The following is a 24,149-nucleotide window of genomic DNA, read 5'->3' on the forward strand; positions in this document are numbered from 1 at the left end:
TTAAAATTGTCTAATCTAAATGTGTGTTTATTATTTCAAAATTGGCTCCTACTCCAATCAGTTTGTATTGCATGTTTTTCCACTTTATCATTAAGTATGAAACTTTACCTTTACTAAATAAAATATTAAGTGATAATTAAAAAGATATAACATATTTTAGATGAGGTTTTCTTGCTCATATTCGTAATTCCAATAATTTGGAAGGCTAAGGCAAAAAGATCGCTTGAGGCCAATAATTTTAAACCTGGTTTGGCAAAATACTGAAACACAGTCTCTACAAAAGTTTTTACAAATCAGGAAGATATGGTAGCTCACACCAGCAATCTTAGCAATCTATAAGGCCATGGTGGGTGGATCACTTCAGGCCTATAAATTGAGGCCAGCCTGAACAATATAGCAGGATTCTGTCTCTAAAATAATATTAGAATAATTAAAGAAATTGAATAATCATCTGAGCCTACTGGCCTTTTCCTGGAGAACCAGCTAACTGGGAGGCTGAAGCCGCAAGAACATGGGTATTACAGGCTGCCACTAAGGAGATCAGACAGATACCTGATTCTTTTACATAGCTAAGTGGATACAGCCTACTTTATGTTTATGTTTTTCTTGTAAAATTGCTTATTTTCTTGCCTTTTTATGACTATAGGTAGGCTTCTAGTTTGGAGTCAGAGGACAGCTTTAGCTGAGCCATCTCCCCCTGAAAACACAAGGCATTCTTCCTCCCTACACAGTAACCCATCTTAGCGCCCCAAAACGCTCAGCCAGAATTTGACGTAGATTGACCTACATTTAATGTGATTTTGTCTTCTGATCCTCCCATTAACGCTCTCTTTTCTCCACACTCATGTCCCATCTTTTGCTACTGTCAGTAATCATTCATTCCCTCCCATCACAAAAGAAGCCTGTACTCCTTTCAGATAGAGCAACATGAAAATTCCCCAGAAAAGCAAAAAATTAAAAAATATATATTTTAATTTTGCGCTTTTTTTTTTTTTTTTTTTTTGAGACGGAGTCTCGCTCTGTCGCCCAGGCTGGAGTGCAGTGGCGCGATCTCGGCTCACTGCAAGCTCCGCCTCCCGGGTTCACGCCATTCTCCTGCCTCAGCCTCCCGAGTAGCTGGGACTACAGGCGCCCGCTACTACGCCCGGCTAATTTTTTTTTTTGTATTTTTAGTAGAGACGGGGTTTCACCGTGTTAGCCAGGATGGTCTTGATCTCCTGACCTCGTGATCCGCCCGCCTCGGCCTCCCAAAGTGCTGGGATTACAGGCGTGAGCCACCGCGCCCGGCCGCACTTTTTTAATTAAAAAAAAACGGTCAAAATTGAACCACATGCATTTGGTAGGAGACCTGTTTTATCTTCACAAATAATTTACTGATGTGAACATTTTTCTTACATAATATTAATAGAAAAAATTCTGAATTAAACAATAACAAAAAAACCCCCGAAACCTGGGGCGAAGCCCTGCGGCTCTCCCGGGTTGGCCCGGTGCCCTGGGTTCGGCGGCCGCCCACTCAGCCGCGTTGCTGGGCCGGGCCGGGGGATAGCCCACCGCCGCCCGCAGCCGGGGCTCGTATTGGCCGCCCGGCGCCACTACAGCGAAGAGGTGGCCGAACGCGAGGACGACCCCAGCTTCTTCAAAACGGTGGAGGGCTTCTTCAATCGTGGCGCCAGCATCGTGCAGGACAAGCTGGTGGAGGACCTGAGGACCCGGGAGAGTGAGGAGCAGAAGCGGAACCGGGTGGGCGGCATCTTTCGGATCATCAATCCCTGCAACCACATGCTGAGTGTCTCCTTCCGCATCCGGCGCGACGACAGCTCCTGGGAGGTCACCAAAGGCTACCCGGCCCAGCACAGCCAGCACCGCATGCCCTGCAATGGAGGTGTCCATTACAGCACTGATGTGAGTATAGATGAAGTAAAAGCTTTGGCTTCTCTGATGACATGCAAGTGTGCAGTGGTTGGTGTGTCGTTCTGGGGTGCTAAAGCTGGTGTTAAGATCAGTCCCAAGTACTATACCAATAATGAATTGGAAAAGATCACAAGGAGGTTCACCATAGAGCTAGCAAAGAAAGGCTTTATTGGTTGTGGCATTGATGTGCCTGCTCCAGACATGAGCACAGGTGAGCTGGAGATGTCCTGGATCGCTGATGCCTATGCCAGCACCATAGGGCACTACGATATTAATGCACACGCCTGTGTTATTGGTAAACCCATCAGCCAAGGGGGAATCCATGGACGCATCTCTGCTACTGGCCATGGTGTCTTCCATGGGATTGAAAATTTCATCAATGAAGCTTCTTACATGAGCATTTTAGGAATGACATCAGGGTTTGGAGGTAAAACATTTTTCGTTCAGGGATTTGGTAATGCGGGCCTCCACTCTATGAGATATTTACATCGTTTTGGTGCTAAATGTATTGCTGTTGGTAAGTCTGATGGGAGTATATGGAATCCAGATGGTATTGACCCAAAGGAATTGGAAGACTTCAAATTGCAACATGGGTCCATTGTGGGCTTCCCCAAGGTAAAGCCCTATGAAGGAAGCATCTTGGAGCCCTACTGTGACATACTGATCCCAGCTGCCAGTGAGAAGCAGTTGAGCAAATCCAATGAATCCAGAGTCAAAGCCAAGATCATTGCTGAAGGTGACAATGGGCCAACAACCCCAGAAGCTGACAAGATCTTCCTGGAGAGAAACATTATGGTTATTCCAGATCTCTACATGAATGCTGGAGGAGTGACAGTATCTTACTTTGAGTGGCTGAAGAATCTAAAGCATGTCAGCTATGGCCGTTTGACCTTCAAATATGAAAGGAATTCTAACTACCACTTGTTCATGTCTGTTGAAGAGACTTTAGAAAGAAAATGTGGAAAGCATGGTGGAACTATTCCCATTGTACCCACGGCAGAGTTCCAAGACAGGATATCGGGTGCATCTGAGAAAGACATCATGCACTCCGGCTTGGTGTGCACAATGGAGCATTCTGCCAGGCAAATCATGCACACAGCCAGGAAGTATAAACTGGGATGGACCTGAGAGCAGCTGCCTATGTCAATACCATTGAGAAAGTCTTCAAAGTGTACAATGAAGCTGGTGCGACCTTCACATACATGGATTATGGCTGACTTCCTCACTATCCTCTTCACGCGTAAGTTCTGCAGACCTATCACAAGTTTACATGTAACCACAGAAATCCCTTTCTCTCCTGACTCATTAATAACAGATACCATTCTGAACAAATCAATCCAAATCAGCCCATTAAGGAGAAAGAAATTAAGACTAGGGGATCATGTACAAGCTGAGTGTGAAAGTAGAAATCACCTACACAGAAAGCTGTTTTGGTATTTTGCCTTTAAATAAAAAGCCTCCTGCATCTGGCTGTGCAGCCTTGCTCTGTGGCTTTTCCCAACACAATCAGTGCTACTGCTGGGGAAGGGACAGTCAAGAGCAGTCAGTTGCTTACTTATTTTGCTCTGGATGAGTCTGGGACATGCTGTAACTTTAACACATTTAAGAAGTAGATGTGTGACCTTTTCAGAAGGTGGCATGGTCCTCAAGTGAGTTCTTAGTATTTTATATCAGCATTGTTATTTTATTTTATTGCAGCGTTGTTATTTTATTCAATAGTAACATTACTTTATAAATTCAAGTTCTGCTTAATAATGATAACAGTGTTTTCAGGACACAAAGATTATTCCTTACAAAATCTTTTTTTTAATAGAGATTTTGTTCTTGGAACCAAATAAAAATTTTTCTGCTTAGACACACATATATATTTATTTTTCTTAAAACATTTTCTTGTTGTCATTATTCTTATTGTTGTTATTAATTATTTACATCTCCTACTCTTTGGGATCTCCTTACAAGTAAATCACCTGCTTTTAAAATCTCTTTCATCATTAACATTTGTCAGATATTTACAGACATACCAAATAAAATCATTATTTATTTTTCTGATATGACTGAAAAGGTTTTGAAGAGATATGCATATAAATAACTTTTTATTCTGAAATGTAATCAGTTAGATTTATTCACATTTGTTTTCTTCTTATTAAGGTAAGTTTCACATAATGTAAAATTACATTTGAGTGTACAATTCAATGGAATTTAATATGTTTATGATGTTGTACAATCATCACCTCTCTTTTGTTACTAAACATTTCTATTGCGCAACAGGAAATTCCGTATCTACAGTTAGATAAATAAAAAATAAAAATAAAAATAAAAAACAGTACTTTTTATTTCCCAGCCCCTGACGAAGAGTAACCTTTTATCTCTATGGCTATGTCTTTTTACCACATAGGTTTTGCACTGCAACGGTTTTCAATCCAATGTGCCAAAGTCATAGAGGTTTTAAAATCGTTTATTTTTCTTTTCCTTTTCCTTTTTCTTTTTTTTTTTTTCATTTTGCAATTACCAGGCCCTATGCTCCTCTCACCAATCTAGTAAGAGTGTGTGTGTTGAGGAGATAATTACATTTATTTCAGGGATTGAAGACATTATTTTCTTATTTATTTAAATGATGCTACAGGGATGAGACTTTGCAGCCTAGAATGTGTAAGTGAGCAGTCTATATTTTATTTTCACTGGATACATTTCTCAGACTGGGAAGAAAACACTTTTGGCCAGATTTTTGTTGGTTGCTAGGAGACCAAAGTCCTCTTGTGATGTCTTTGCTACTTAGCTTGACATACACTAGAGTGATGCTCTAGATTCCTTTACCTGCGTAGGCCTTCTGAAGCAGCATTTGAAGTTGCAGTCCTGAAAACCATGCAGGCTGGAAGAGTATCTAAATAAATATTTATTTGAGATGGCACATGTTTCTTCAGAAACTCAAGTTGTTTCTCCCAGAGATGAATTAACTGATTCAGAAGCCTCCACTAGGTCTCCACCGTGTAAACACACATTCCCAGGGGACTCAGACTTAAGGTCAATGATTGAAGAAAATGCTATTCAGGTTTTGTCACAAGAATCCTTGTTAAAATGGCCATGTTACACAGTTTGTGTCTGTGAGCCAGATAAAGATAATGATTTTTTTTTCTATGACCTTTCCCAGGAAACTTTGGAAAATACTTGAAAGTGACCAACTCAAGTCTGTTCTGTGGGTTGAGAATGGAACTTGTGTGGTGATTAATGAAGAACTCTTCAAGAAAGAAATTTTCGATATAAAGGCTCCTTACAGAATATTTCAAAGTGACAGTATCAAAAGTTTTGTTCGACAGCTCAACCTTTATGGATTTAGTAAAATTCGACAGAATTTTCAAAGATCTGCCATTCTAGCCACCTTTCTGGCAGAAGAGAATGAATCCATTGTCTTAAGCAAGATATTTAACATATTCAGTTACAACTTTACATAGAGTATATAAGTAATTTTACTTTGTACATCAGTAAATATGTTAATACATGTAGTAAGACCAGATTTTGAACATTATATAAAATATTAAGGTAAAATTTATTTAATTTTTTGAAATTATTGAGTTCAGCTTAAGCATTAACCTTTCAGGGTTTTAAGAAATTTTGCTAACAACTTTGAATCTTACCAGTGAAATCAAAATAAATGTACCAAAGCCACTTAATGCAATGTTACTATTAATGTATGACATGTTTTCACTTGAGAGCTTAACAACTTGAGTGCTTTCTTCCCAACAAGCACATTCTTGAAAATAGTAAACCATGTTCACGAATTATTTGATGACAATAAGTTTGTGTGATGAAACAGAAATCTGATATTTTATGTGTTATGTTTGTTATTGTCACTTGTCTCAACAAATTGCAACACATCAACATGCTATTTTAAATCAGTTGTACGCTATTCATGTGACCACTATTCTTATGCACTCTCATACCATCTACATCAAAGCAAGTGACCACATTGCAAATTTCATTGCAACCACAACTTCTCAATACTGCAACATATCTCCCTTGCAAAACCGTTATCTGGGGCTGACAGGGGAACCATCTGCTCTTCCAACAAGATATCCTGTGGTATCAGTCAACGAGGCTCCACATCCTAACCTGCTACCAGCAGGCAACCCATGGTTGCAAATGCCTACAATAGCTAATACATCATCTCTCCCTCATTCCAGGCCAGCTCTTCAACCATCACGACTGGACAAATATCACCGTAATTACAACTGATCTTCCACTAAAAGAGCACCAGATTAGGCATGACAACAGAGACTAACATTTACATCGACCAATAAAACCCTAGACATTTCTGCAATTATCTTACTGAATAATAAAACTGCATGTCGACTTTCATGTTTGCTTTTTCTTTATTTCTCAAAGTATAGTTAAAAGTAAAATGGTGTTTTCTTTCAGTGTCAGGCTATTGTACTAATTTTTACAAATATATATATGGGCTTTTTGAACATTTGTAAGGAAATTTGATGTGCTCCTATGTAAGTTAACTAACTTAGTTCTCTAAAGAGGAAAACATAATAAAATCTTTGGGTCCATTTGCTGCTGAAACAACACAATACCACTGCCTGGGTAATTTGTAAAAAGACTTATTTTGCTCGTGGTTCTGAAGGTGAGGAAGTCCATGGGACTGCATCTCATGAGATCTTCTTTCTATGTTACAACATGGCAGGTTGACCTCATATGGTGAAGGGCATGAGATGAACAGAAAATCGGGACCAAACTCATCTTTCATGAAAGCCCACTCACAAAATAACTAACTTGTTCTCCAGATAACACCATCAATTCAGTCAGGAGGTTACACACACATGGCTAATCACCCCTCAAAAGTCCTACCTCCCAACACTATCACAATGGACACAGAATTTCAATGTGAAATTTGGAGGGGACATAATAACAATGACAGCAGGCAAGGGAAAGGAAACAACTGGAGTTAGGAAAAAGCAGTAAGTGGCTTCTCAAGCAGTCTGGCATAAATCAAATGAGAGCATAAATTTGGATGGCACAAAGGGAATAGATGCTCACATAAACAAACACACAGAACATCTAGAGAAAGGTTAACACACACTGTATATTTCAGTATTTTCTCAATTACATTTCCTCAGTTATTTTAAACTTCGATTTTAATTGGCAAAGATTTTCTTCATTGCAGTTCATACCTAGTGAACTCCGTGTCCATGATCACAATTATTTGTGTCATCACTTGAATAAAGTTTACATCATATTATGCTCATGGATTGCATCACTGTCAGTACATGGTGGAATTTTACAGCTGGCATTAACAGTACACCTTTTTGATCTTACATCAAAGCATTCCAACCTGTTTGTGCCTTTAATTACCTCCTGTTAGAGTCCACTTTTCATGTTTTCTAATGCACATTTCCTTACTTCTTTTTTTTTCTCTGAGAACGTCTCCCTGTGTTACCCCGATGGAGAGCAATGACATTATTTCAGCTCACTGCACCCTCAACCTCTGGGTTCAAGCAATTCTTCTACCTCAAACTTTTGAGTAGGTAAAATTATATATGCCCACCATGCTGGGCTAATTTTTATATTTTCAGTAGAAATGGGGTTTCACCATGTTTGCTGGAATGGTCTTGAACTCCTGGCTGTGTGTGATACACCCACCATGGCACCCAAAAGTGCTGAGATTACAAGTTTGAGCCACCAAACCCCACCTCTAGTGCAGATTTTTATCACATTGGTTTCATGCTCCATACAAAGTCAGATTTAATTGCTTTTGTCAGGATTTAATACCTTTTAGATTCTGAGTCCAGATCCTCAGCATGGCTAAATAAATCCCTTCTAGACCTGATATTTGTTTTCCTTTCAACTTCATGTCCTTCGGTTTCACCACAGTGAGACATTCAGACAACTCCACTTTCAGCCATGACCTTTTCCATCTGGTAACTTGAGTCCCATTTTCTTCTTGGAGATAAAAGTCTCTGCCCCATTTGCCTACTTAAGACTCCTACAACACAGACATCACTCATCCCAGGAGGTGCTTCTTATCTATCACATTAGTTTTCTAGTCTGTCTGTCTGTCTGTCTTGGACACCCAGCACTGATGTAACACAGTACCTAATACATATATGTATGTGTGTGTATATATATACACATATGTATGTGAATTCGTTAATGTTGACTGGGACTTACAAATATAACATCTATTTTCATTGTCAAAGTGAACATTCTTGGTGTTGTGGCATTACTTTTTATTCTTTGTTCCTCACCACAACTTTTCCTAAAAGGGTAGGTCACAGTATCATTTACTAGAGGTGCAATAATTTTGACTTACTGAGATTAGCCTCACTGGTTATCACTTCAACTATCATGCTTTCTTTTTAGGTCTAGTTATGATTTTTCCATGCTTCCTCTAAAAGTTCTTTTTCATCTTCTGCTTTGACTGACAGGTCCTTCCCTGAAAGAACTAGCTGTCTCCTTACCACTCCTTCCTTTATTTGCAGTAGGGATTCCCAGTGGCAAAGGGACATTTGGGAGCCCTTTGTGGCCTATGGAAAAAACCCAAATATCCCAAAATAAAAACCATAAAGAAACTGTTTGTGAAACTGAATTTCGATGCATGGATTCATCTGATAGAGTTCAACATTTCTCTTGATTCAGCAGGTTGGAAACTAATTGTAGAATCTGCAAAGGGATATTTGGGAGCCCATAGAGGCCTATTGTGAAAAACTTAATATCCTCACATAAAAACTAGAAAGAAACTATCTGTGAAACTGCTTTTTGATGTATGGATTCATCTCACAGAGTTAAACCTTTTCTTTGATCCAACAGTTTGGAAAACTTTTGGAGAATCTGTAAAGAGATGTTTGGGAGTCCTATGAGGACTATAGTGAATTACCAAATATCTGCAAATAAAAACTAGAAAGAAGCTGTCTGTGAAATGTCTTTGTGATGTGTGGATTCACCTCACAAAAGTAAAACTTTCTTTTAATTCAGCAGGTGGGAAACACTCTTTTAACAGAATCTGTGAAGGAACATTTTGCAGCCCATGAGGCCTATGGTGAAAAACCAGATATCCTTAGATGAAAACTGGAAAGAAGCTATCTGTGAAACTGATTTGAGATGTGTAAATTCATCTCACAGAATTAAACCTTCCTTTTGATTCAGCGTGTTGTAAACACTCTTTTTGGAGAATCTGCAAAGGGACATTTGGGAGCCCATTGAGGCCTATTGGAAAGAACAGAATATCCACAGATGAAAAGTAGAGAGAAGCTACCTGTGAAACTACTTGGTGATGTGTGGATTAATCTCATAGAGTTAAACTTTTCTTTCAATCTAGCAGGTTGGAAACACTCTTTTTGGAGAATCTGCCAAGGGCAGTTGAGGGCCCTTTGACGCCCATGGGGAAAAACAAATACAGATAAAAACTGGAAAGAAGCTATCTCTAAAACCGTTTTGTGATGTGTGGATTTATCCCACAGAGTTAAAACTTTCTTTAGTTTAGCAGGTTGGAAACACTACTTTAGATAATCTGTGAAGGGACATTGGAGAGCTCATTGAGGCCCACGAAAAAAAAAAAAATGAATATCGCCAGGTAAAAACCAGAAATAAGCTATCTGTGAAACTGCTTTCTAATGTGTGGATTCATCTCAGAGTTAAACTGTTCTTTTATTCAGCAGGTTGAAAACTCTTTTTTTGACAATATTCAAAAGGACATTTGGAAGCTTATTGAGGCCCATGGGCAAAAACTGAATATTGCTGGGTAAAACAAAAATCAATCTATCTGTGAAACTCCTTTGTCATATGTAAATTCATCTCACAGAGACCCAGATAAAGCTTTCTTTTGATTCACCAGATTGGAAGCACTCTTTTTGGAGAATTTGCAAAAGGATATCTGGGAGCACATTGAGGCCCATGGTGAAAAACAGAATATTTCATGATAACAAATAGAAAAAAGCTATCTGTGAAACTGCTTTGTGATGTGTGGATTCACCTCACAGAATTAAACCTCTCTTTTGACTTAGCAGGTTGGAAACACTTTTATTGGAGAAACTGTAAAAGGCCATTTTGGATAAAATTGAGGCCCATGGGGAAAAAAAACTAATATCCCCAGGTAAAAACTAGATAGTAGCTGCATGGAAAACTGCTTTGTGATATGGATTCCTCTCACAGAGGTATATCTTTCTTTTGATTCAGCAGATTGGAAATACTCTTTTGGAGATTCTGCCTAGGGACATTTTTGACCCCACTGAGGCCCATGAAAGAAAACCAAATATCCCCAAGTAAGAACCAGAGAGAAGCCATCTATGAAACTGCTTTATCATGTGTGGATTCATCTCACAAATTTAAAACATATTTTTTGATTCAGGAGGTTGGAAACACTTTTTTTGGAGAATCTGTGAAGGAATATTTTGGATCCCATTGAGGCCCATGGAGAAAAACCGAATATCCTTAGGTAAAAATGCAAAATAAGCTATCTTTAAATCTGCTTTGTGATGTATAGATTCATCTCCCAGATTTAAACTTTTATTTTGATTCAACAGGTTGGAAATATTGTTTTTGGATAATGTGTGAAGTGATATTTGGAAGCCGATTGAGACCCAGGGGAAAAAACTGAGTATACCCAGATAAAAACTAGAAAGAACCTATCTGTGAAACTGCTTTGTGATGTGATGTGTAGATTCATCTCACAGAGTTAAAACTTTCTTTTCATTCAACAGGTTGGAAACATCCTTTTTGGAGAATCTGCAAAGTGACATTTGGAAGCCCATTGCAGCCTATGGGGATAAACAAAATATCCCCAGGTAAAAACTAGAAAGAAGCTATCTGTGGAACTGCCTTGTCACTTCTGGACTCGTCTCACTGATTTAAACCTTTCTTTTGATACAGCAGGTTGGAAACACTCTTTTTGGAGAATATGTGAAGGGATATTTGGGAGCCCATTGAGGCCCATGCAAAAAAAAAGAATATTTCCAGATAAAATCTAGGAAGAAGCTCTCCATGAAACTGCTTTGTGATGTGTGGAATCATCTCACAGAGTTAAACCTTTCCTTTGATTCAGCAGTATCTGCAAAGAGAAATTTAGGGGCCCATTAAGGCCTATTGGGAAAATCTTAATATCCTCAGTTTAAAAACTAGAAAGACAATATCTGGGAAACTACTTTGTGATTAGTGCATTCACCTCACTGAGTTAAGCCTTTCTTTTGATTCAGCAGGTTGGAAAAACTCTTTTTGGAGAATCTGCAAAGGGACATTTGGGACCCCAATTGAGGCCTTTCAGGAAAATCTTAACATCCACAGGTAAAAATTAGAAAGATGATATCTGGGAAACTAATTTGTGATTTGTGCATTCATTTCACAGACTTAAGCCTTTCTTTTGATTCAGCAGTTTGGAAACACGGTTTTTGGAGAATCTGACAGTGGACATTTGAAAGCCCTTTGAGAACCATGGAGAACAACATAATTGCCCCAGGTAAAAACTAGAAAGAAGCTATTTGTCAAACTTCTCAATGATTTCTGGATTCATCTCAAAGATTTACAGCTTTCTTTTGAGTCAGCAGGTTAAAAACACTTTTTTTGGATAATCTGTGAAGGGACATTTGGGAGCCCCTTTAAGGCCCAGTGGAAAAAAAAATAAAAACAAATATGCCCAGATAAAAACTAGAAAGAAACTATCTGTGTAAGTCCTGGGGGGTGAAAACGAATATGCCCAGGTAAAAACTAGAAAGTAGGTTTCTGGGAAATTGCTCTGTGATATGTGGATTCATCTCAGAGGTAAACTCTTCTTTTGATTCAGGAGATTGGAAACATTCTATTTGTAGAACCTGCAAAGGGACGTTTGGGAGACCATTCAGGCCTAAGGGAAATGTTGAATATCCTACATAAAAACTGGAAAGAAGCTGTCTGTGAAACTGCTTTGTGATGTAAAGGTTAATGAAAGAGTTAAACCATTCATTTGATTAATCAGGTTGGCAGAATTCTTTTTTGGAAAATCTGTGAAGGTATGTTCAGTGCCCATTGTGGCCTATGAAGAGAAAGCAAATATCCTCTGATCAAAATAAGAAAGAGGGGTAGAGCCAAGAAGGCCATATAGGAACACCTCCAGTTTACAGCTCACAGCATGAGAGATGCAGAAGATGGATGATTTCTGCATTTCCAACTGAGGTACTGCATTTCCAACTGAGGTACTGCATCTCACTGGGGAGTGCCAGACAGTGGATGCAGGACAGTGGGTGATGAATGCACAAGCCTCAGTAAGCAATGAAATAAACTGGCAGAAAGGGTATCAGTAATGGAAGATGAAATGAATGAAACAAATCGTGAAGAGAAGTTTGGAGAAAAAAGAATAAAAAGAAACAAATAGGACTATGTGAAAAGACCAAATCTACGTCTAATTGGTGTACCTGAAAGTGACGGGGAGAATGGAACCAAGTTGGAAAACACTCTGCAGGATATTATCCAGGAGAACTTCCCCAATCTAGCAAGGCAGGCCAACATTCAAATTCAGGAAATACAGAGAATACCACAAAGGTACTCCTCTAGAAGAGCAACTGCAAGACACATAATTGTCAGAATTGCCAAAGTTGAAATGAAGAAAAAAACGTTAAGGGCAGCCACAGAGAAAGGTCAGGTTACCTGCAAAGGGAAGCCCATCAGACTAACAGGTGATCTCTTGGCAGAAACTCTATAAGCCAGAAGAGAGTGGGGGCCAATATTCAGCATTCCTAAAGAAAATAATTTTCAAACCAGAATTGCACATCCAGCCAAACTAAGCTTCATAAGTGCAGGAGAAATAAACTACAGACAAGAAAATGCTGAGAGATTTTGTCACCACCAGGCCTTCCCTAAAACATCTCCTGAAGGAAGCACTAAACATGGAAAGGAACAACTGGTACCAGGCACTGCAAAAATATGGCAAATTGTAAAGACCGTCAAGGTCAGGAAGAAACTGCATCAACTAACGAGGAAAATAACCAGCTAACATCATAATGACAGGATCAAATTCACACATAACAATACTAACCTTAAATGCAAATGGGCTAAATGCTCCAATTAAAAGGCTGGCAAATTGGATAAAGAGTCAAGACCCGTTAGTGTGCTGTATTCAGGGAACCCATCTCACAGCAAAGACACACATAGGCTCAAAATAAAGGGATAAAGGAAGATATACCAAGCAAATGGAAAACAAAAAAGGTAGCGGTTGCAATCCTCGTCACGGATAAAACAGACTTTAAAACAACAAAGATCAAAAGAGACAAAGAAGGCCATTACATTATGGTAAAGGGATCAATTCATCAACAAGAGTTAACTATCCTAAACATAAATGCACCCAAACACAGGAGCACCCAGATTCATAAAGCAAGTCCTTAGTGACCTACAAAGAGACTTAGACTCCCACTCAATAATAGTGGGATATTTTAACACCCCATTGTCAACGTTAGACAGATCAATGAGACAGAAAGTTCACAAGGATATCCAGGAATTGAACACAGCTCTGCACCAAGATGACCTAATAGACATCTGCAGAACTCTCCACCCCAAATCAACAGAATATACATTCTTTCCAGCACCACTCCACACCTATTCTAAAATTGACCACATTGTTGGAAGTAAAGCAGTCCTCAGCAAATGTAAAAGAACAGAAATTATAACAAACTCTTTCTCAGACCACAGTGCAATCAAAATAGAACTCAGGATTAAGAAACACACTCAAAACCGCTCAACTGCATGGAAACTGAACAACCTGCTGCTGAATGACTACTAGGTACATAACAAAATGAAGGCAGAAATAAAGATGTTCTTTGAAACCAATAAGAACAAAGACACAACATACCAGAATATCTGGGACACATTCAAAGCAGTGTGTAGAGGGAAATTTATAGCACTAAATGCCCAAAAGAGAAAGCAGGAAAGATCTAAAATTGACACCCTAACATCACAATTTAAAGAATTGGAGAAGCAAGAGCAAACACATTCAAAAGCTAGCATAAGGCAAGAAAGAACTAAGATCAGAGCAGAACTGAAGGAAATAAAGACAAAAAAAAAAACAACCTTAAAAAAATCCATGAATCCAGGGGCTGTTTTTTTTTTCAAAAAGACCAACAAAATTGATAGACCACTAGCAAGACTAATACAGAAGAAAAGAGAGAAGAATCAAATAGACTCAATAAAAAATGACAAAGGGGATATCACCACTGATCCCACAGAAATGAAAACTACCATCGGAGAATACTATAAACACCTCTATGCAAATAAACTAGAAAATCTAGAAGAAATGGGTAAATTATTTGACACATACACTCTCCCAAGACTAAACCAGGAAGAAGTTGAATCTCTGAATAGACCAAAAACAGGCTATGAAATTAAGGCAATAATTAATATCTTACCAAGTATAAAAAACCCAGGATCAAATTCTCCCAGAACTACAAGGAGGAGCTGGTACCATTCCTTCTGAAATTATTCCAATCAATAGAAAAAGAGAGAATTATCCCTAACTCATTTTATGAGGCCAGCATCATCCTGATACCAAAGCCTGGCACAGACACACACACAAAAAGAGAATTTTAGACCAATAACCTTGAAAGAACATTGATGCAAAAACCCTCAATGAAATCCTGGCACACTGAATCCAGCAGCACATCAAAAAGTTTATCCACCATGATCAAATGAACTTCATCCCTGGGATGCAAGGCTGGTTCAAAGTACGAAAATCAATAAATGTAATCCAACATATAAACAGAACCAAAGACAAAAACCACATGGTTTTTTCAATAGATGCAGAAAAGCTCTTTGACAAAATTCAACAACCCTTCGTGCTAAAATCTCTCAATAAATTAAGTATTAATGGGATGTATCTCAAAATAATAAGAGCTATCTATGACAAAACTATAGCCAATATGATACTGAATGGACAAAAACTGGGAGCATTCCCTTTGAAAACTGGCACAAGACAGGGATGACTTATCTCTCCACTCCTATTCAAAATAGTGTTGGAAGTTCTGACCAGGACAATCAGACAGGAGAAGGAAATAAAGAGCATTCAATTAGGAAAAGAGGAAGTAAAATTTTCCCAGTTTGCAGATGACATGACTGTATAGCTAGAAAATCCCATTGACTCAGCCCCAAATCTCCTTTAGCTGATAAGCAACTTCAGCAAAGTCTCAGGATACAAAATCAATGTACAAAAATCACAACCATTCTTATACACCAATAACAGACAAACAGAGAACCAAATCATGAGTGAACTCCCAATTTACAAGTGCTTCAAAGAGAACAAAATACCTAGGAATCCAACTTACAAGGGATGTGAAGGACCTCTTCAAGGAGAACTACAAACCACTCCTCAATGAAATAAAAGAGGATACAAAGAAATGGAAGAATATTCCAAACTCATGGGTAGGAAGAATCAATATCATGACAATGGCCATACTGCCCAAGGTAATTTATAGATTCAATGCCATCCTCATCAAGCTACCAATGACTTTCTTCACAGAATTGGAAAAAACTACTTTAAAGTTCATATGGAACCAAAAAAGAGCCCGCATCACCGAGTCAATTCTAAGCCAAAAGAACAAAGCTGGAGGCATCACGCTACCTGACTTCAAACTATACTACAAGGCTACAGTAACCAAAACAGCATGGTACTGGTACCAAAACAGAAATATCGACCAATGGAAAAGAACAGAGCCCTCATAAATAATGTCACATATTAACAACTATCTGATCTTTGACAAACCTGAGAAAAACAAATAATGGGGAAAGTATTCCCTATTTAATAAATGGTGCTGGGAAAACTGGCTAGCCATATGTAGAAAGCTGAAACTGGATCCCTTCCCTATACTTTATACAAAAATTAATTCAAGATGGATTAAAGACTTACATGTTAGACCTAAAACCATAAAAACCCTGGAAGAAAACCAAGGCAATACCTTTCAGGACATAAGCATGAGCAAGGCCTTCATGTCTAAAACACAAAAAGCAATGGCAAAAAAAGCCAAAATTGACAAATGGGATCCAATAAAATTAAAGAGCTTCTGCACAGCAATAGAAACCACCATCACAGTGAACAGGCAACCTACAGATTGGGAGAAAATTTTTGCAACCTACTCATCTGACAAAGAGCTAATATCCATAATCTACAATGAACTTAAACAAATTTACAAGAAAAAGACAAACAACCCCATCATAAAGTGGGCGAAGTATACGAATGACACTTCTCAAAAGAAGACCTTTGTGTAGCCCAAAAAACACATGAAAAAATGCTCATCATCACTGGCCATCAGAGAAATGCAAATCAAAACTGCAATGAGATACCATCTCACACCAGTTAGATTGGCAATCTTTAAAGGGTCAGGATACAACAGGTGCTGGAGAGGACGTGGAAAAATAGGAACAGTTTTACACTGTTGGTGGGAATGTAAACTTCTCCAACCATTGTGTAATTCAGTGTGGCAATTCCTCAGGGATCAAGAAGTAGAAATACCATTTGACCCTGCCATTGCATTACTCGTATATACCCAAAGGATTATAAATCATGCTGCTATAAAGACACATTCACACACATGTTTATTGAAGCACTATTCACAATAGCAAAGACTTGGAAACAACCCAAATGTCCAACAATGATAGACTGGATTAAGAAAGTGTGACACATATACACCATGGAATATTATGCAGCCATAAAAAAGGATGAGTTCATGTCCTTTGTAGGTACATGGATGAAGGTGTAAACCATCATTCTCAGCAAGCTATGGCAAGGACAAAAAAGCAAACAATGCATGCTCTCACTCATAGGTGGGAATTGAACAATGAGGAAGCATGGACACAGCAAGGGAAACATCACACACCAGGGACTGTAGTGGGGTTGGGGGAGGAGGGAGGGATAGCATTAGGAGATATACACTGATGCTAAACGACGAGTTAATGGGTGCAGCGCACCAACATGCCACATGTATACATATGTAACAAACCTGCATGTTGTGTACAAGTACCCTAAAACTTAAAGAATAATAATAATAATAATAATAATAATAAGAAGAAGAAGAAGAAGAAGAAGAAGAAGAAGAAGAAGAAGAAGAAAGTGTGATACGTTAGACAGTAAAAAAAAAAAAAAAGAAAAAAGAAAAAAGAAAGAAAATAAGAAAGAAGCTATCTGTGAAACTCCTTTGTGATGCCTGGATTCATCTCACAGGATTGAACCATTTTGGAAAATGTGTGATAGGACAACGGAGAGCCCACTGAAGGCCATGAGGAAAATCCAAATAATCCCAGATAAAAACTAGAAACAAGCTGTCTATGAAAATGCCTTGTGGTATGTGAATTCATCCCAAAGAATTAAACCTTTCTTTTGATACAGCAGGTTGGAAACACATTTTCTGAGAATCTGCAAGGGGACATTTTGGAGCCCATTGAGGCCTGTGGGGAAAAATATAGTATACCTAGGTAAAAACTAGGAAGAACATATCTGTGAAACTGCTTTGTGTTGTGTGGATTCATCTCACAGAGTTAAACCTTTCTTTTATTCAGCAGGTTTGAAATACTCTTGTTAAAGGGTCAGTGAAGAAATATTTTGAAGTTAATTGAGGCCTGTGTGGGGGAAAAAACGAATATCTTCAGGTAAAAGCTGGAAAGAAGCTATGTGTGAAATTGCTTTGTGATGTGTGGATTCATCTCACAGAGTTAAATATTTCTTGGATTCAGTAGGTTGGAAAAACTCTCGTTGGAGAAATTGTGAAGGAACTTTTTGGAGTCCACCAAGCTCTTGAATAACTGAATATACCCCCCAAAAAACTGATCTATCTGTGAAACTGCTTTGCGATTTGTGGATTTAACTCACAGAGTTAATCCTTTCGTTTGATTCAGCAGGATTGGAGCACTCTTTTTGGACAATCTGGAACAATATATTTTGGCCCATTGAAGCCAATGAGGAAAAAAAGTAGTATCCCAAGGTAAAACCTACAAAGAAGCTATCAGTGAAAATGTTTTGTGATGTTTGGATTCATGTCCCAGATTTAAACTTTTCTTTTCATTCAGCAGATTGGGAACACTCTTTTTGAACAATCTGCAAAGGGACACTGGGGAAGCCATGGAAATCCATAAGGAAAACCAGAATATTACCAGATAAAAATCAATAAAAAGCTACCTGTGAAACTGCTTTATGATGTGTGAATTCAACTGACAGAGTCAAACCTTTCTTTTGATTCAGCAGGTTGGAAACTCTCTCTTTGTAAATCCGTAAGGGATATTTGGGAGCCCATTGAAACCCACGTGGAAAAACAGAATATACCCAAATAAAAAGTAGAAAGAAACTATTTTTTTGAAACTGTTTTTGTGTTGTGTGGATTTATTTTACATAGTTAAACCATTCTTTTATTCAGAAGGTTGGAAAAACTCTTTTTGAAGAATTTGCAAAGTGACATTTGGGATCCAATTAAGGCCCATGTGGAAAAACCTGATATCCCAAGATAAAAACCAGAAGGAAGCTATCTGTTATCAGGGGAAACCAGCCCCCAATGTTTCAATGTAGGTTCTTTTCTGTTTTCCCTAATTGTTAGTTGGTCTGAGAAATAAAGGTAAAGAGTACAAAAGAGAGAAATTTTAAAGCTGGGTGTCTGGGGGAGACATCACAAGTAAGCAGGTTCCATGATGTCCCCCAAGCCACAAAATCATCAAGATTTTATTAGTGATTTTCAAAGGGGAGAGAGTGTATGAAAGGGTCTGGGTCATAGGTATCACGTGCTTCACAAGGCAATAAAATATGGCAAGGCAAATGGGGGCATAGCAAGATCACAAGACTGGGGTGAAATTAAAATTGCTAAGGAAGTTTCATGTCCCGCTAAGCTTACATTGTAATTGATAGCATCTTATCAGGAGACAAGGTTTAAGAGCAGACAACCAGTCTGACTAAAATTTACTAGGCAGTAATTTCCTCATTTTAATAGGCCTGGGAGCACTATGAGAGGCCAGAGTTTATTTCATCCCTCATCTACAACCCTATGAAACAGACACTCCCAGACCGGCCATTTTGGAGACCTACCCCTGGGAACGCATTCCCTTTATCAGGGCTGTTTCTTGCTGAGAAAAAGAACTCAGCAATATTTATCCTGTTCACTTTTGTAAGAAGAGAAATATGGCTCTGTTCCACCCAGCTCCCAGGCAGTCAGACGTAATGGTTATCTCCTTTGTTCCCTGAACATCACTGTTATCCTGTTCTTTTTTCAAAGAGCCCAGATTTCACATTGTTTAAACACACATGCTCTACAACAATTCGTGCAGTTAACACAATCATCACAGGGTCCTGAAGCGACATACATCCTAAGCTTACAAAGATGATGGGATTAAAAGATTAAAGTAAAGACAGGCTTAGGAAATCACAAGACTATTGATTGGGGAAGTGATAAATATCCATGAAATCTTCACAATTTATGTTCAGAGATTGCAGTAAAGACAGGCATAAGAAACTATTAAAGTATTAATTTCGGGAAAATAATAAATATCCTTGAATTCTTCACAATTTATGTTCTTCTGCCATGGCTTCAGCTGGACCCTCTGATTGGGGTCCCTGACTTCCCACACCATCTCTCCCTTTCTTTCTACATAAATATGCCATGGCAATGAAGGCTTGTTTGTTCTCTCAATTTTGATGCAGAAGTCTTTGACTGGTCCAGCACACTAAAGAAAAGCTGATTAAACAGAGAAACATAATTCCAAAATTTACAGCAGTTGAGCCCCCACAGACTTAATCCAAGTCGTGAGGTTTAGTCCGGAAAGATTTTCTGTCACCTGATCTAATGCCTCAGCTCCAGGCACAATGGATAAATGAGATTGAGAGGTTTCAAAAATTTGTTTCTTTAATTTAGTTATGTCCAATGATATATTATCTTCCTGATCTAGAAAATTTCCTTTGACCATTTCCCATGAATGATCTGTCTCATTGTAGGAATACAGTGTAATACAGAAATCAGCAGTGTTCCAATTGTACTGCAATTGCATGCAATGTTCGAGAATCACTACCTGATCTCCAAGCCAAATAACAGACTGTCTTAAATCATTAATTTGATTAGCCAATTTTTGATCAATGCCTTGTTGAGGATTCCACATTTCAGTGGAATTGGCTTGCCAATCATTAACACAATGAGCTGTTTGAAGAGATTGAGGTAACACAATTCCAGCAGTGGTCGCCAGTGCAGTGACTGTAATTAGGCCCATGATTACAGTGATGAAAGTGAAAACAAATCTCTTAGATCTTTTTAGAATTTGCTGTAACAAGTCATTAATTAAATGTATTGAGGGGGAAGATTCCCAAGGTCTGGGCAAAATTACTGGAATCCAGATTCCTTCTTGAGTTAGAACCACATTTCACTGTTCCTGGAGTCAAATTGGGAGTTAATACAAGTGTATAAATGACAATTAATGCATTGGACAGTTTGATTTTTCGTCCAAATTTTGATATTTCCCACTAACAGCATGTAAGGAGGCTTAACACAGCTCTATATGGGAACAGTCAAGTTGAAGGTAAGTAAAACAGAAAGTCTAGATCTAAGTTGATACTGAGAGAGGGGGATGGTAGTGGGCACAACAGACAGAATAGCTTTCCCTACCCATGCTCACAGTTCAGACAAGGTAATAGCCAATTTTCAAAGTTAGTTGTGTTCTGGGCTCAAAATGGGGAATATCATATGATGCCTCAGTGGGGTGGGGTAATGATTTTATCTTCCCATTTTAAGGGAAAGAATGAGCTGAGCCTCCTATATAAAGTAGAATGATGATTCTCATTCTCCAGATAAGAAATAAAATAAGCAGCCTCCAGGCATTTCCTTCTGCCAGAGGAGCAATTGTTTTTTAAATAACCCTTTGGTGCCCAGGCTATTACTATACCATATGAGTCATTTTTTTAATACTACTGCATGTGAGTTAACACAGTCTTCCAAAATTAAGGCTTTAGATGGGTCCTCAAAATGTTTAGGGCATGATTTTCCTGCAGGTTTATATTGAAAGTATGGGGTATCTCCCATTACTCCCTCTTTCATTTCTTTTATAGAAGACAGGGAGAGGCCAGAGATCAAATGTCCCAGTTCCTCTGTAGCTGACCTCTCCGGAAGATAAGTAGCCCAAATTTGAGTTTCTAGATGGATACAACCAGGTGCATGTCCGAGGCACAGAGGTGGATATTTATAACCCATGGTAACATTAAATGCAGTGTCTTCTTCCCCTGGTTGAGTGGAGCAATTGTCATCTGTAGCTCCAGGCATCCACACACTATCATTAGTGTAGATTTCTGCAGGAGCATCCATCCAGGTGAGAGGTAAAATAAGTGGAGGAAAAGGCATGTAAGCCCAATAAGAATAATTTTGTGTAGCAGGTAAATCAGTGTGAGAGGCAACCAGTGAGACAGAAGTATAAGGAGGAGAATGATTCAGTAAACTCTAGTGTAAGCAAGATTCATTGCTGAAGGAGGAAGAAAAGAACAGAGTGATGTTATTTTTAGACCAACAGAAATGGTAAGATTTTTAGGTTTGTAAGGAGAAAAATAAAGGTAATTAGAAGTGTAATTAGTTAGATAGGTCTCCACTGTCATCAGAGAGGATTGAATCAGACCCATTGTGATGTGGTGTGCCAGCTTCTAAGGAGTTGCCACAGATCTCACCACTTCTGAAGATGGCCTCTGACATGGATGTCTTTTCCCTGTGGTTTTTGTTTGATGATCTCCTGGTGAAACAAAAGCATACCCTCTTTCCTATGTTAAGTAGAATCAGAGACAAAATTTAAAGGCTTAGGGAAATCTTGTAAGGCAATAATTACAACAATTAACTCAGCCTCTTGAGTAGTGGTATAAGGGGTAGAAAGAAGCTTGTCTGTAGGACCGCTATAACCAGCATTTGCATTGCTGGAGCCATTAGTGAACACTGTAATGGCCTCAGGAATGGGCTGATTTTTGATTAATCAAGGGACCACTGAAGACGTTATTTTTATAAAATCAAACAATTTGTTCTTTGGATAATGACTGTCAATAACACCAGGGAAATCAACAAAGTGAATTTGTCGCAGTACAGAATGTTGAAAAGTGGCTTAAACTTCAAGCCAGTTTAAAGGAATTATAATTAAATTTGGATCAAATCTGGAAATTTTAAGTGTTTTACACCACGTCTATCCAATTGCATTGACCAACTGATTTGTGATGTATTGATAAATCTCACAGAGTTAAATCTTTGTTTTGATTCAGCAAGTTGGAAACACTCCTTTTGGAGAATCTGTGAATTGACATTTGTGACCACATTGTGGCCTTTAGGGGGAAAAAAAAATATCCCCAGGTAAAAACCAGAAAAAAAGTATCTGTGAAACTTGTTTGTGATGTGTGGATTCATCTTACAGAGATAAAACTTTCCTTTAATCCAGCAAGTTGGAAACAATCTTTCTTGAGAATCTGCAAGGGGGAATTTTGATGCTCATTGAGGCACATGGAGAGAAACAATATCTCCAGGCAAAAACTAGAAACAATCTATCAGTTAAACTGCTTTGTGATGTGTAGATTCATCTCACAGTGTTGGATATTTCTTTTGTTTCAGCAGGTTGCAAACACTCTTTTTGGACAACATACCAAGAAACATTTGGAAGCCCATTGCAGCCCATGGTAAAAACTAAATATCCCCATGTAAAAATTAAAAAGAAGCTATCTGTGAAACTGATTTGTGATGGGTGGATTCATATGACAGAGTTACATTTTTGTTTTGATTCAGCAGGCTGGAATACTCTTTGGAGAATCTGGTAGGGACATTTGAGAGCCCATTGAGGTCCACTGGGAAAAAAATATATACCTCAAGTAAAAACTAGAAAGAAGCTCTCTGTGAAACTGCTTTGCACCATATAGATTCATCTCACAGAGTTAAACCTTTCTTTTGATTCAGCAGGTTGGAAGAACTCTTTTTGGAGAATCTGCGAAGGGACCGTTGGGAGCCCATTGAGGCCCATGGGGAAAAACCCAATAAGCTTGTGTAAAAAACAGGAAAACAAATCCGTGAAATTGCTTTTTGATGTGTGGATTAAACCCACAGAATTAAACCTTACTTTTGATTCAGCAGGTTGGAAACACTTTTTTTGGAGAATCTGCAAAGGGACATTTTGGATCCCATTGAGGCCCATGGGAAAAAATGGAATACCTTTAGATCAAAACTAGAAACAAGCCATTAGGAAAAATGCTTTGAAATGTGTTGATTCATCTAAAAGGTTTGAACCTTTTTTTGATTCAGCAGGTTAGAAACACTCTTTTTGGCAAATCTGCAAAGGGAAATTTGGGAGTGCATTGAGGCCCATGAAGAAAAACTGAATAACTGTATGTAAAACCTAGAAAGTAGCTATCTGTGAAACAGCTTTGTGAAGTCCCAATTTATCTCACAGAGGTCAATGTTTTTTTTGATTTACCAGGTTGGAAACACTCTTCTTTAAGAATGCATGAAGAGACATTTGGAAGTTCATCAAGGCCCAGGAGAAAAACTCAATATCCCCTGAGAAAAACTAGAAAGAAGCTCTCTGTGACATGGCTTTGTGAGGTGTGGATTCATCTCACAGAGGTATACTTCTCTTTTGACACAGCACTTTGCAGACACTCTTTTTGGAGAATCTGCAAAGGGAAATTTGGGAGCTCATTGAGGCCTATGGGGAAAAACTAAATATTTCACAGTAAAAATGGGAAAGAAGCTATCTGTGAAACTGCTTCATCATGTGTGGATTCATCTCACAGAGTAAACCTTTCTTTTGATTCAGTAGGTTGGAAATATCCTTTTTGGAGAATCTGCAAAGGGACATTTGGAAGCCCAATGGGGCCCATGAAAAAAACTGAATATTTCCTGTAAAAACTACAAAGAAACTATCTGTAAAACTAGTTTGTGATGTATGGATTTATCTCACAGAGTTAAATCTTTCTTTTGATTCAGGAGGTTCGAGACACTCTTTCTGGAGAATCTGCAAAGGGATATTCAAGAACTCATTGAGGCCCATGGAAAAATTTAAATACTCTTAGATCAAAACTAGAAACCATCTATGTGTAAAGCTTCCTTGCAATTTGTGGATTCATCTCAAATTTTGAATCTCTTTTTTTTCTATTCAGCATGTTAGAAACACTCTTTTTTGTGAATAAGCAAAGGGACATTTGGGAGCCAAGTGAGGCACCTGAGGAAAAACTGAATATCCACAGATAAAAACTAGAAAGAAGGTTACTGTAAAACTGCCATGTGACTGTGGATTCATCTAAAAGGGATAAACCTTTT

At 38.4% G+C, this 24,149-nt stretch overlaps 1 protein-coding gene and 1 pseudogene across 2 annotated transcripts; both read left to right on the top strand.

Annotated features, from left to right (window-relative positions):
- The first annotated feature begins 1,938 nt into the window (after window positions 1-1,938).
- LOC750007 (glutamate dehydrogenase 1, mitochondrial-like) lies at window positions 1,939-3,581 on the top strand. Its single transcript, XM_016944686.3, has one exon. It carries the CDS (start codon window positions 1,939-1,941, stop codon window positions 3,037-3,039), a length of 1,101 nt encoding a protein of 366 aa, XP_016800175.1. The 3' UTR covers window positions 3,040-3,581.
- A 1,131-nt stretch (window positions 3,582-4,712) lies between these two features.
- On the top strand, window positions 4,713-6,264 carry LOC107971262 (heat shock transcription factor, Y-linked-like; annotated as a pseudogene). Its single transcript, NR_188998.1, has 2 exons — window positions 4,713-4,932; window positions 5,060-6,264. The product of NR_188998.1 is annotated as a heat shock transcription factor, Y-linked-like (transcript).
- The last annotated feature ends 17,885 nt before the right edge of the window (window positions 6,265-24,149 follow it).

This window comes from Pan troglodytes, chromosome Y (genome assembly GCF_028858775.2).
Source record: "Pan troglodytes isolate AG18354 chromosome Y, NHGRI_mPanTro3-v2.0_pri, whole genome shotgun sequence".
NCBI classification, from domain to species: Eukaryota; Metazoa; Chordata; class Mammalia; order Primates; family Hominidae; genus Pan; species Pan troglodytes.

Excerpts from the sequence above, each read along its gene's own strand:
- LOC750007 (XM_016944686.3), top strand. The coding sequence starts at position 1,939 with ATGACATGCAAGTGTGCAGTGGTTGGTGTGTCGTTCTGGGGTGCTAAA.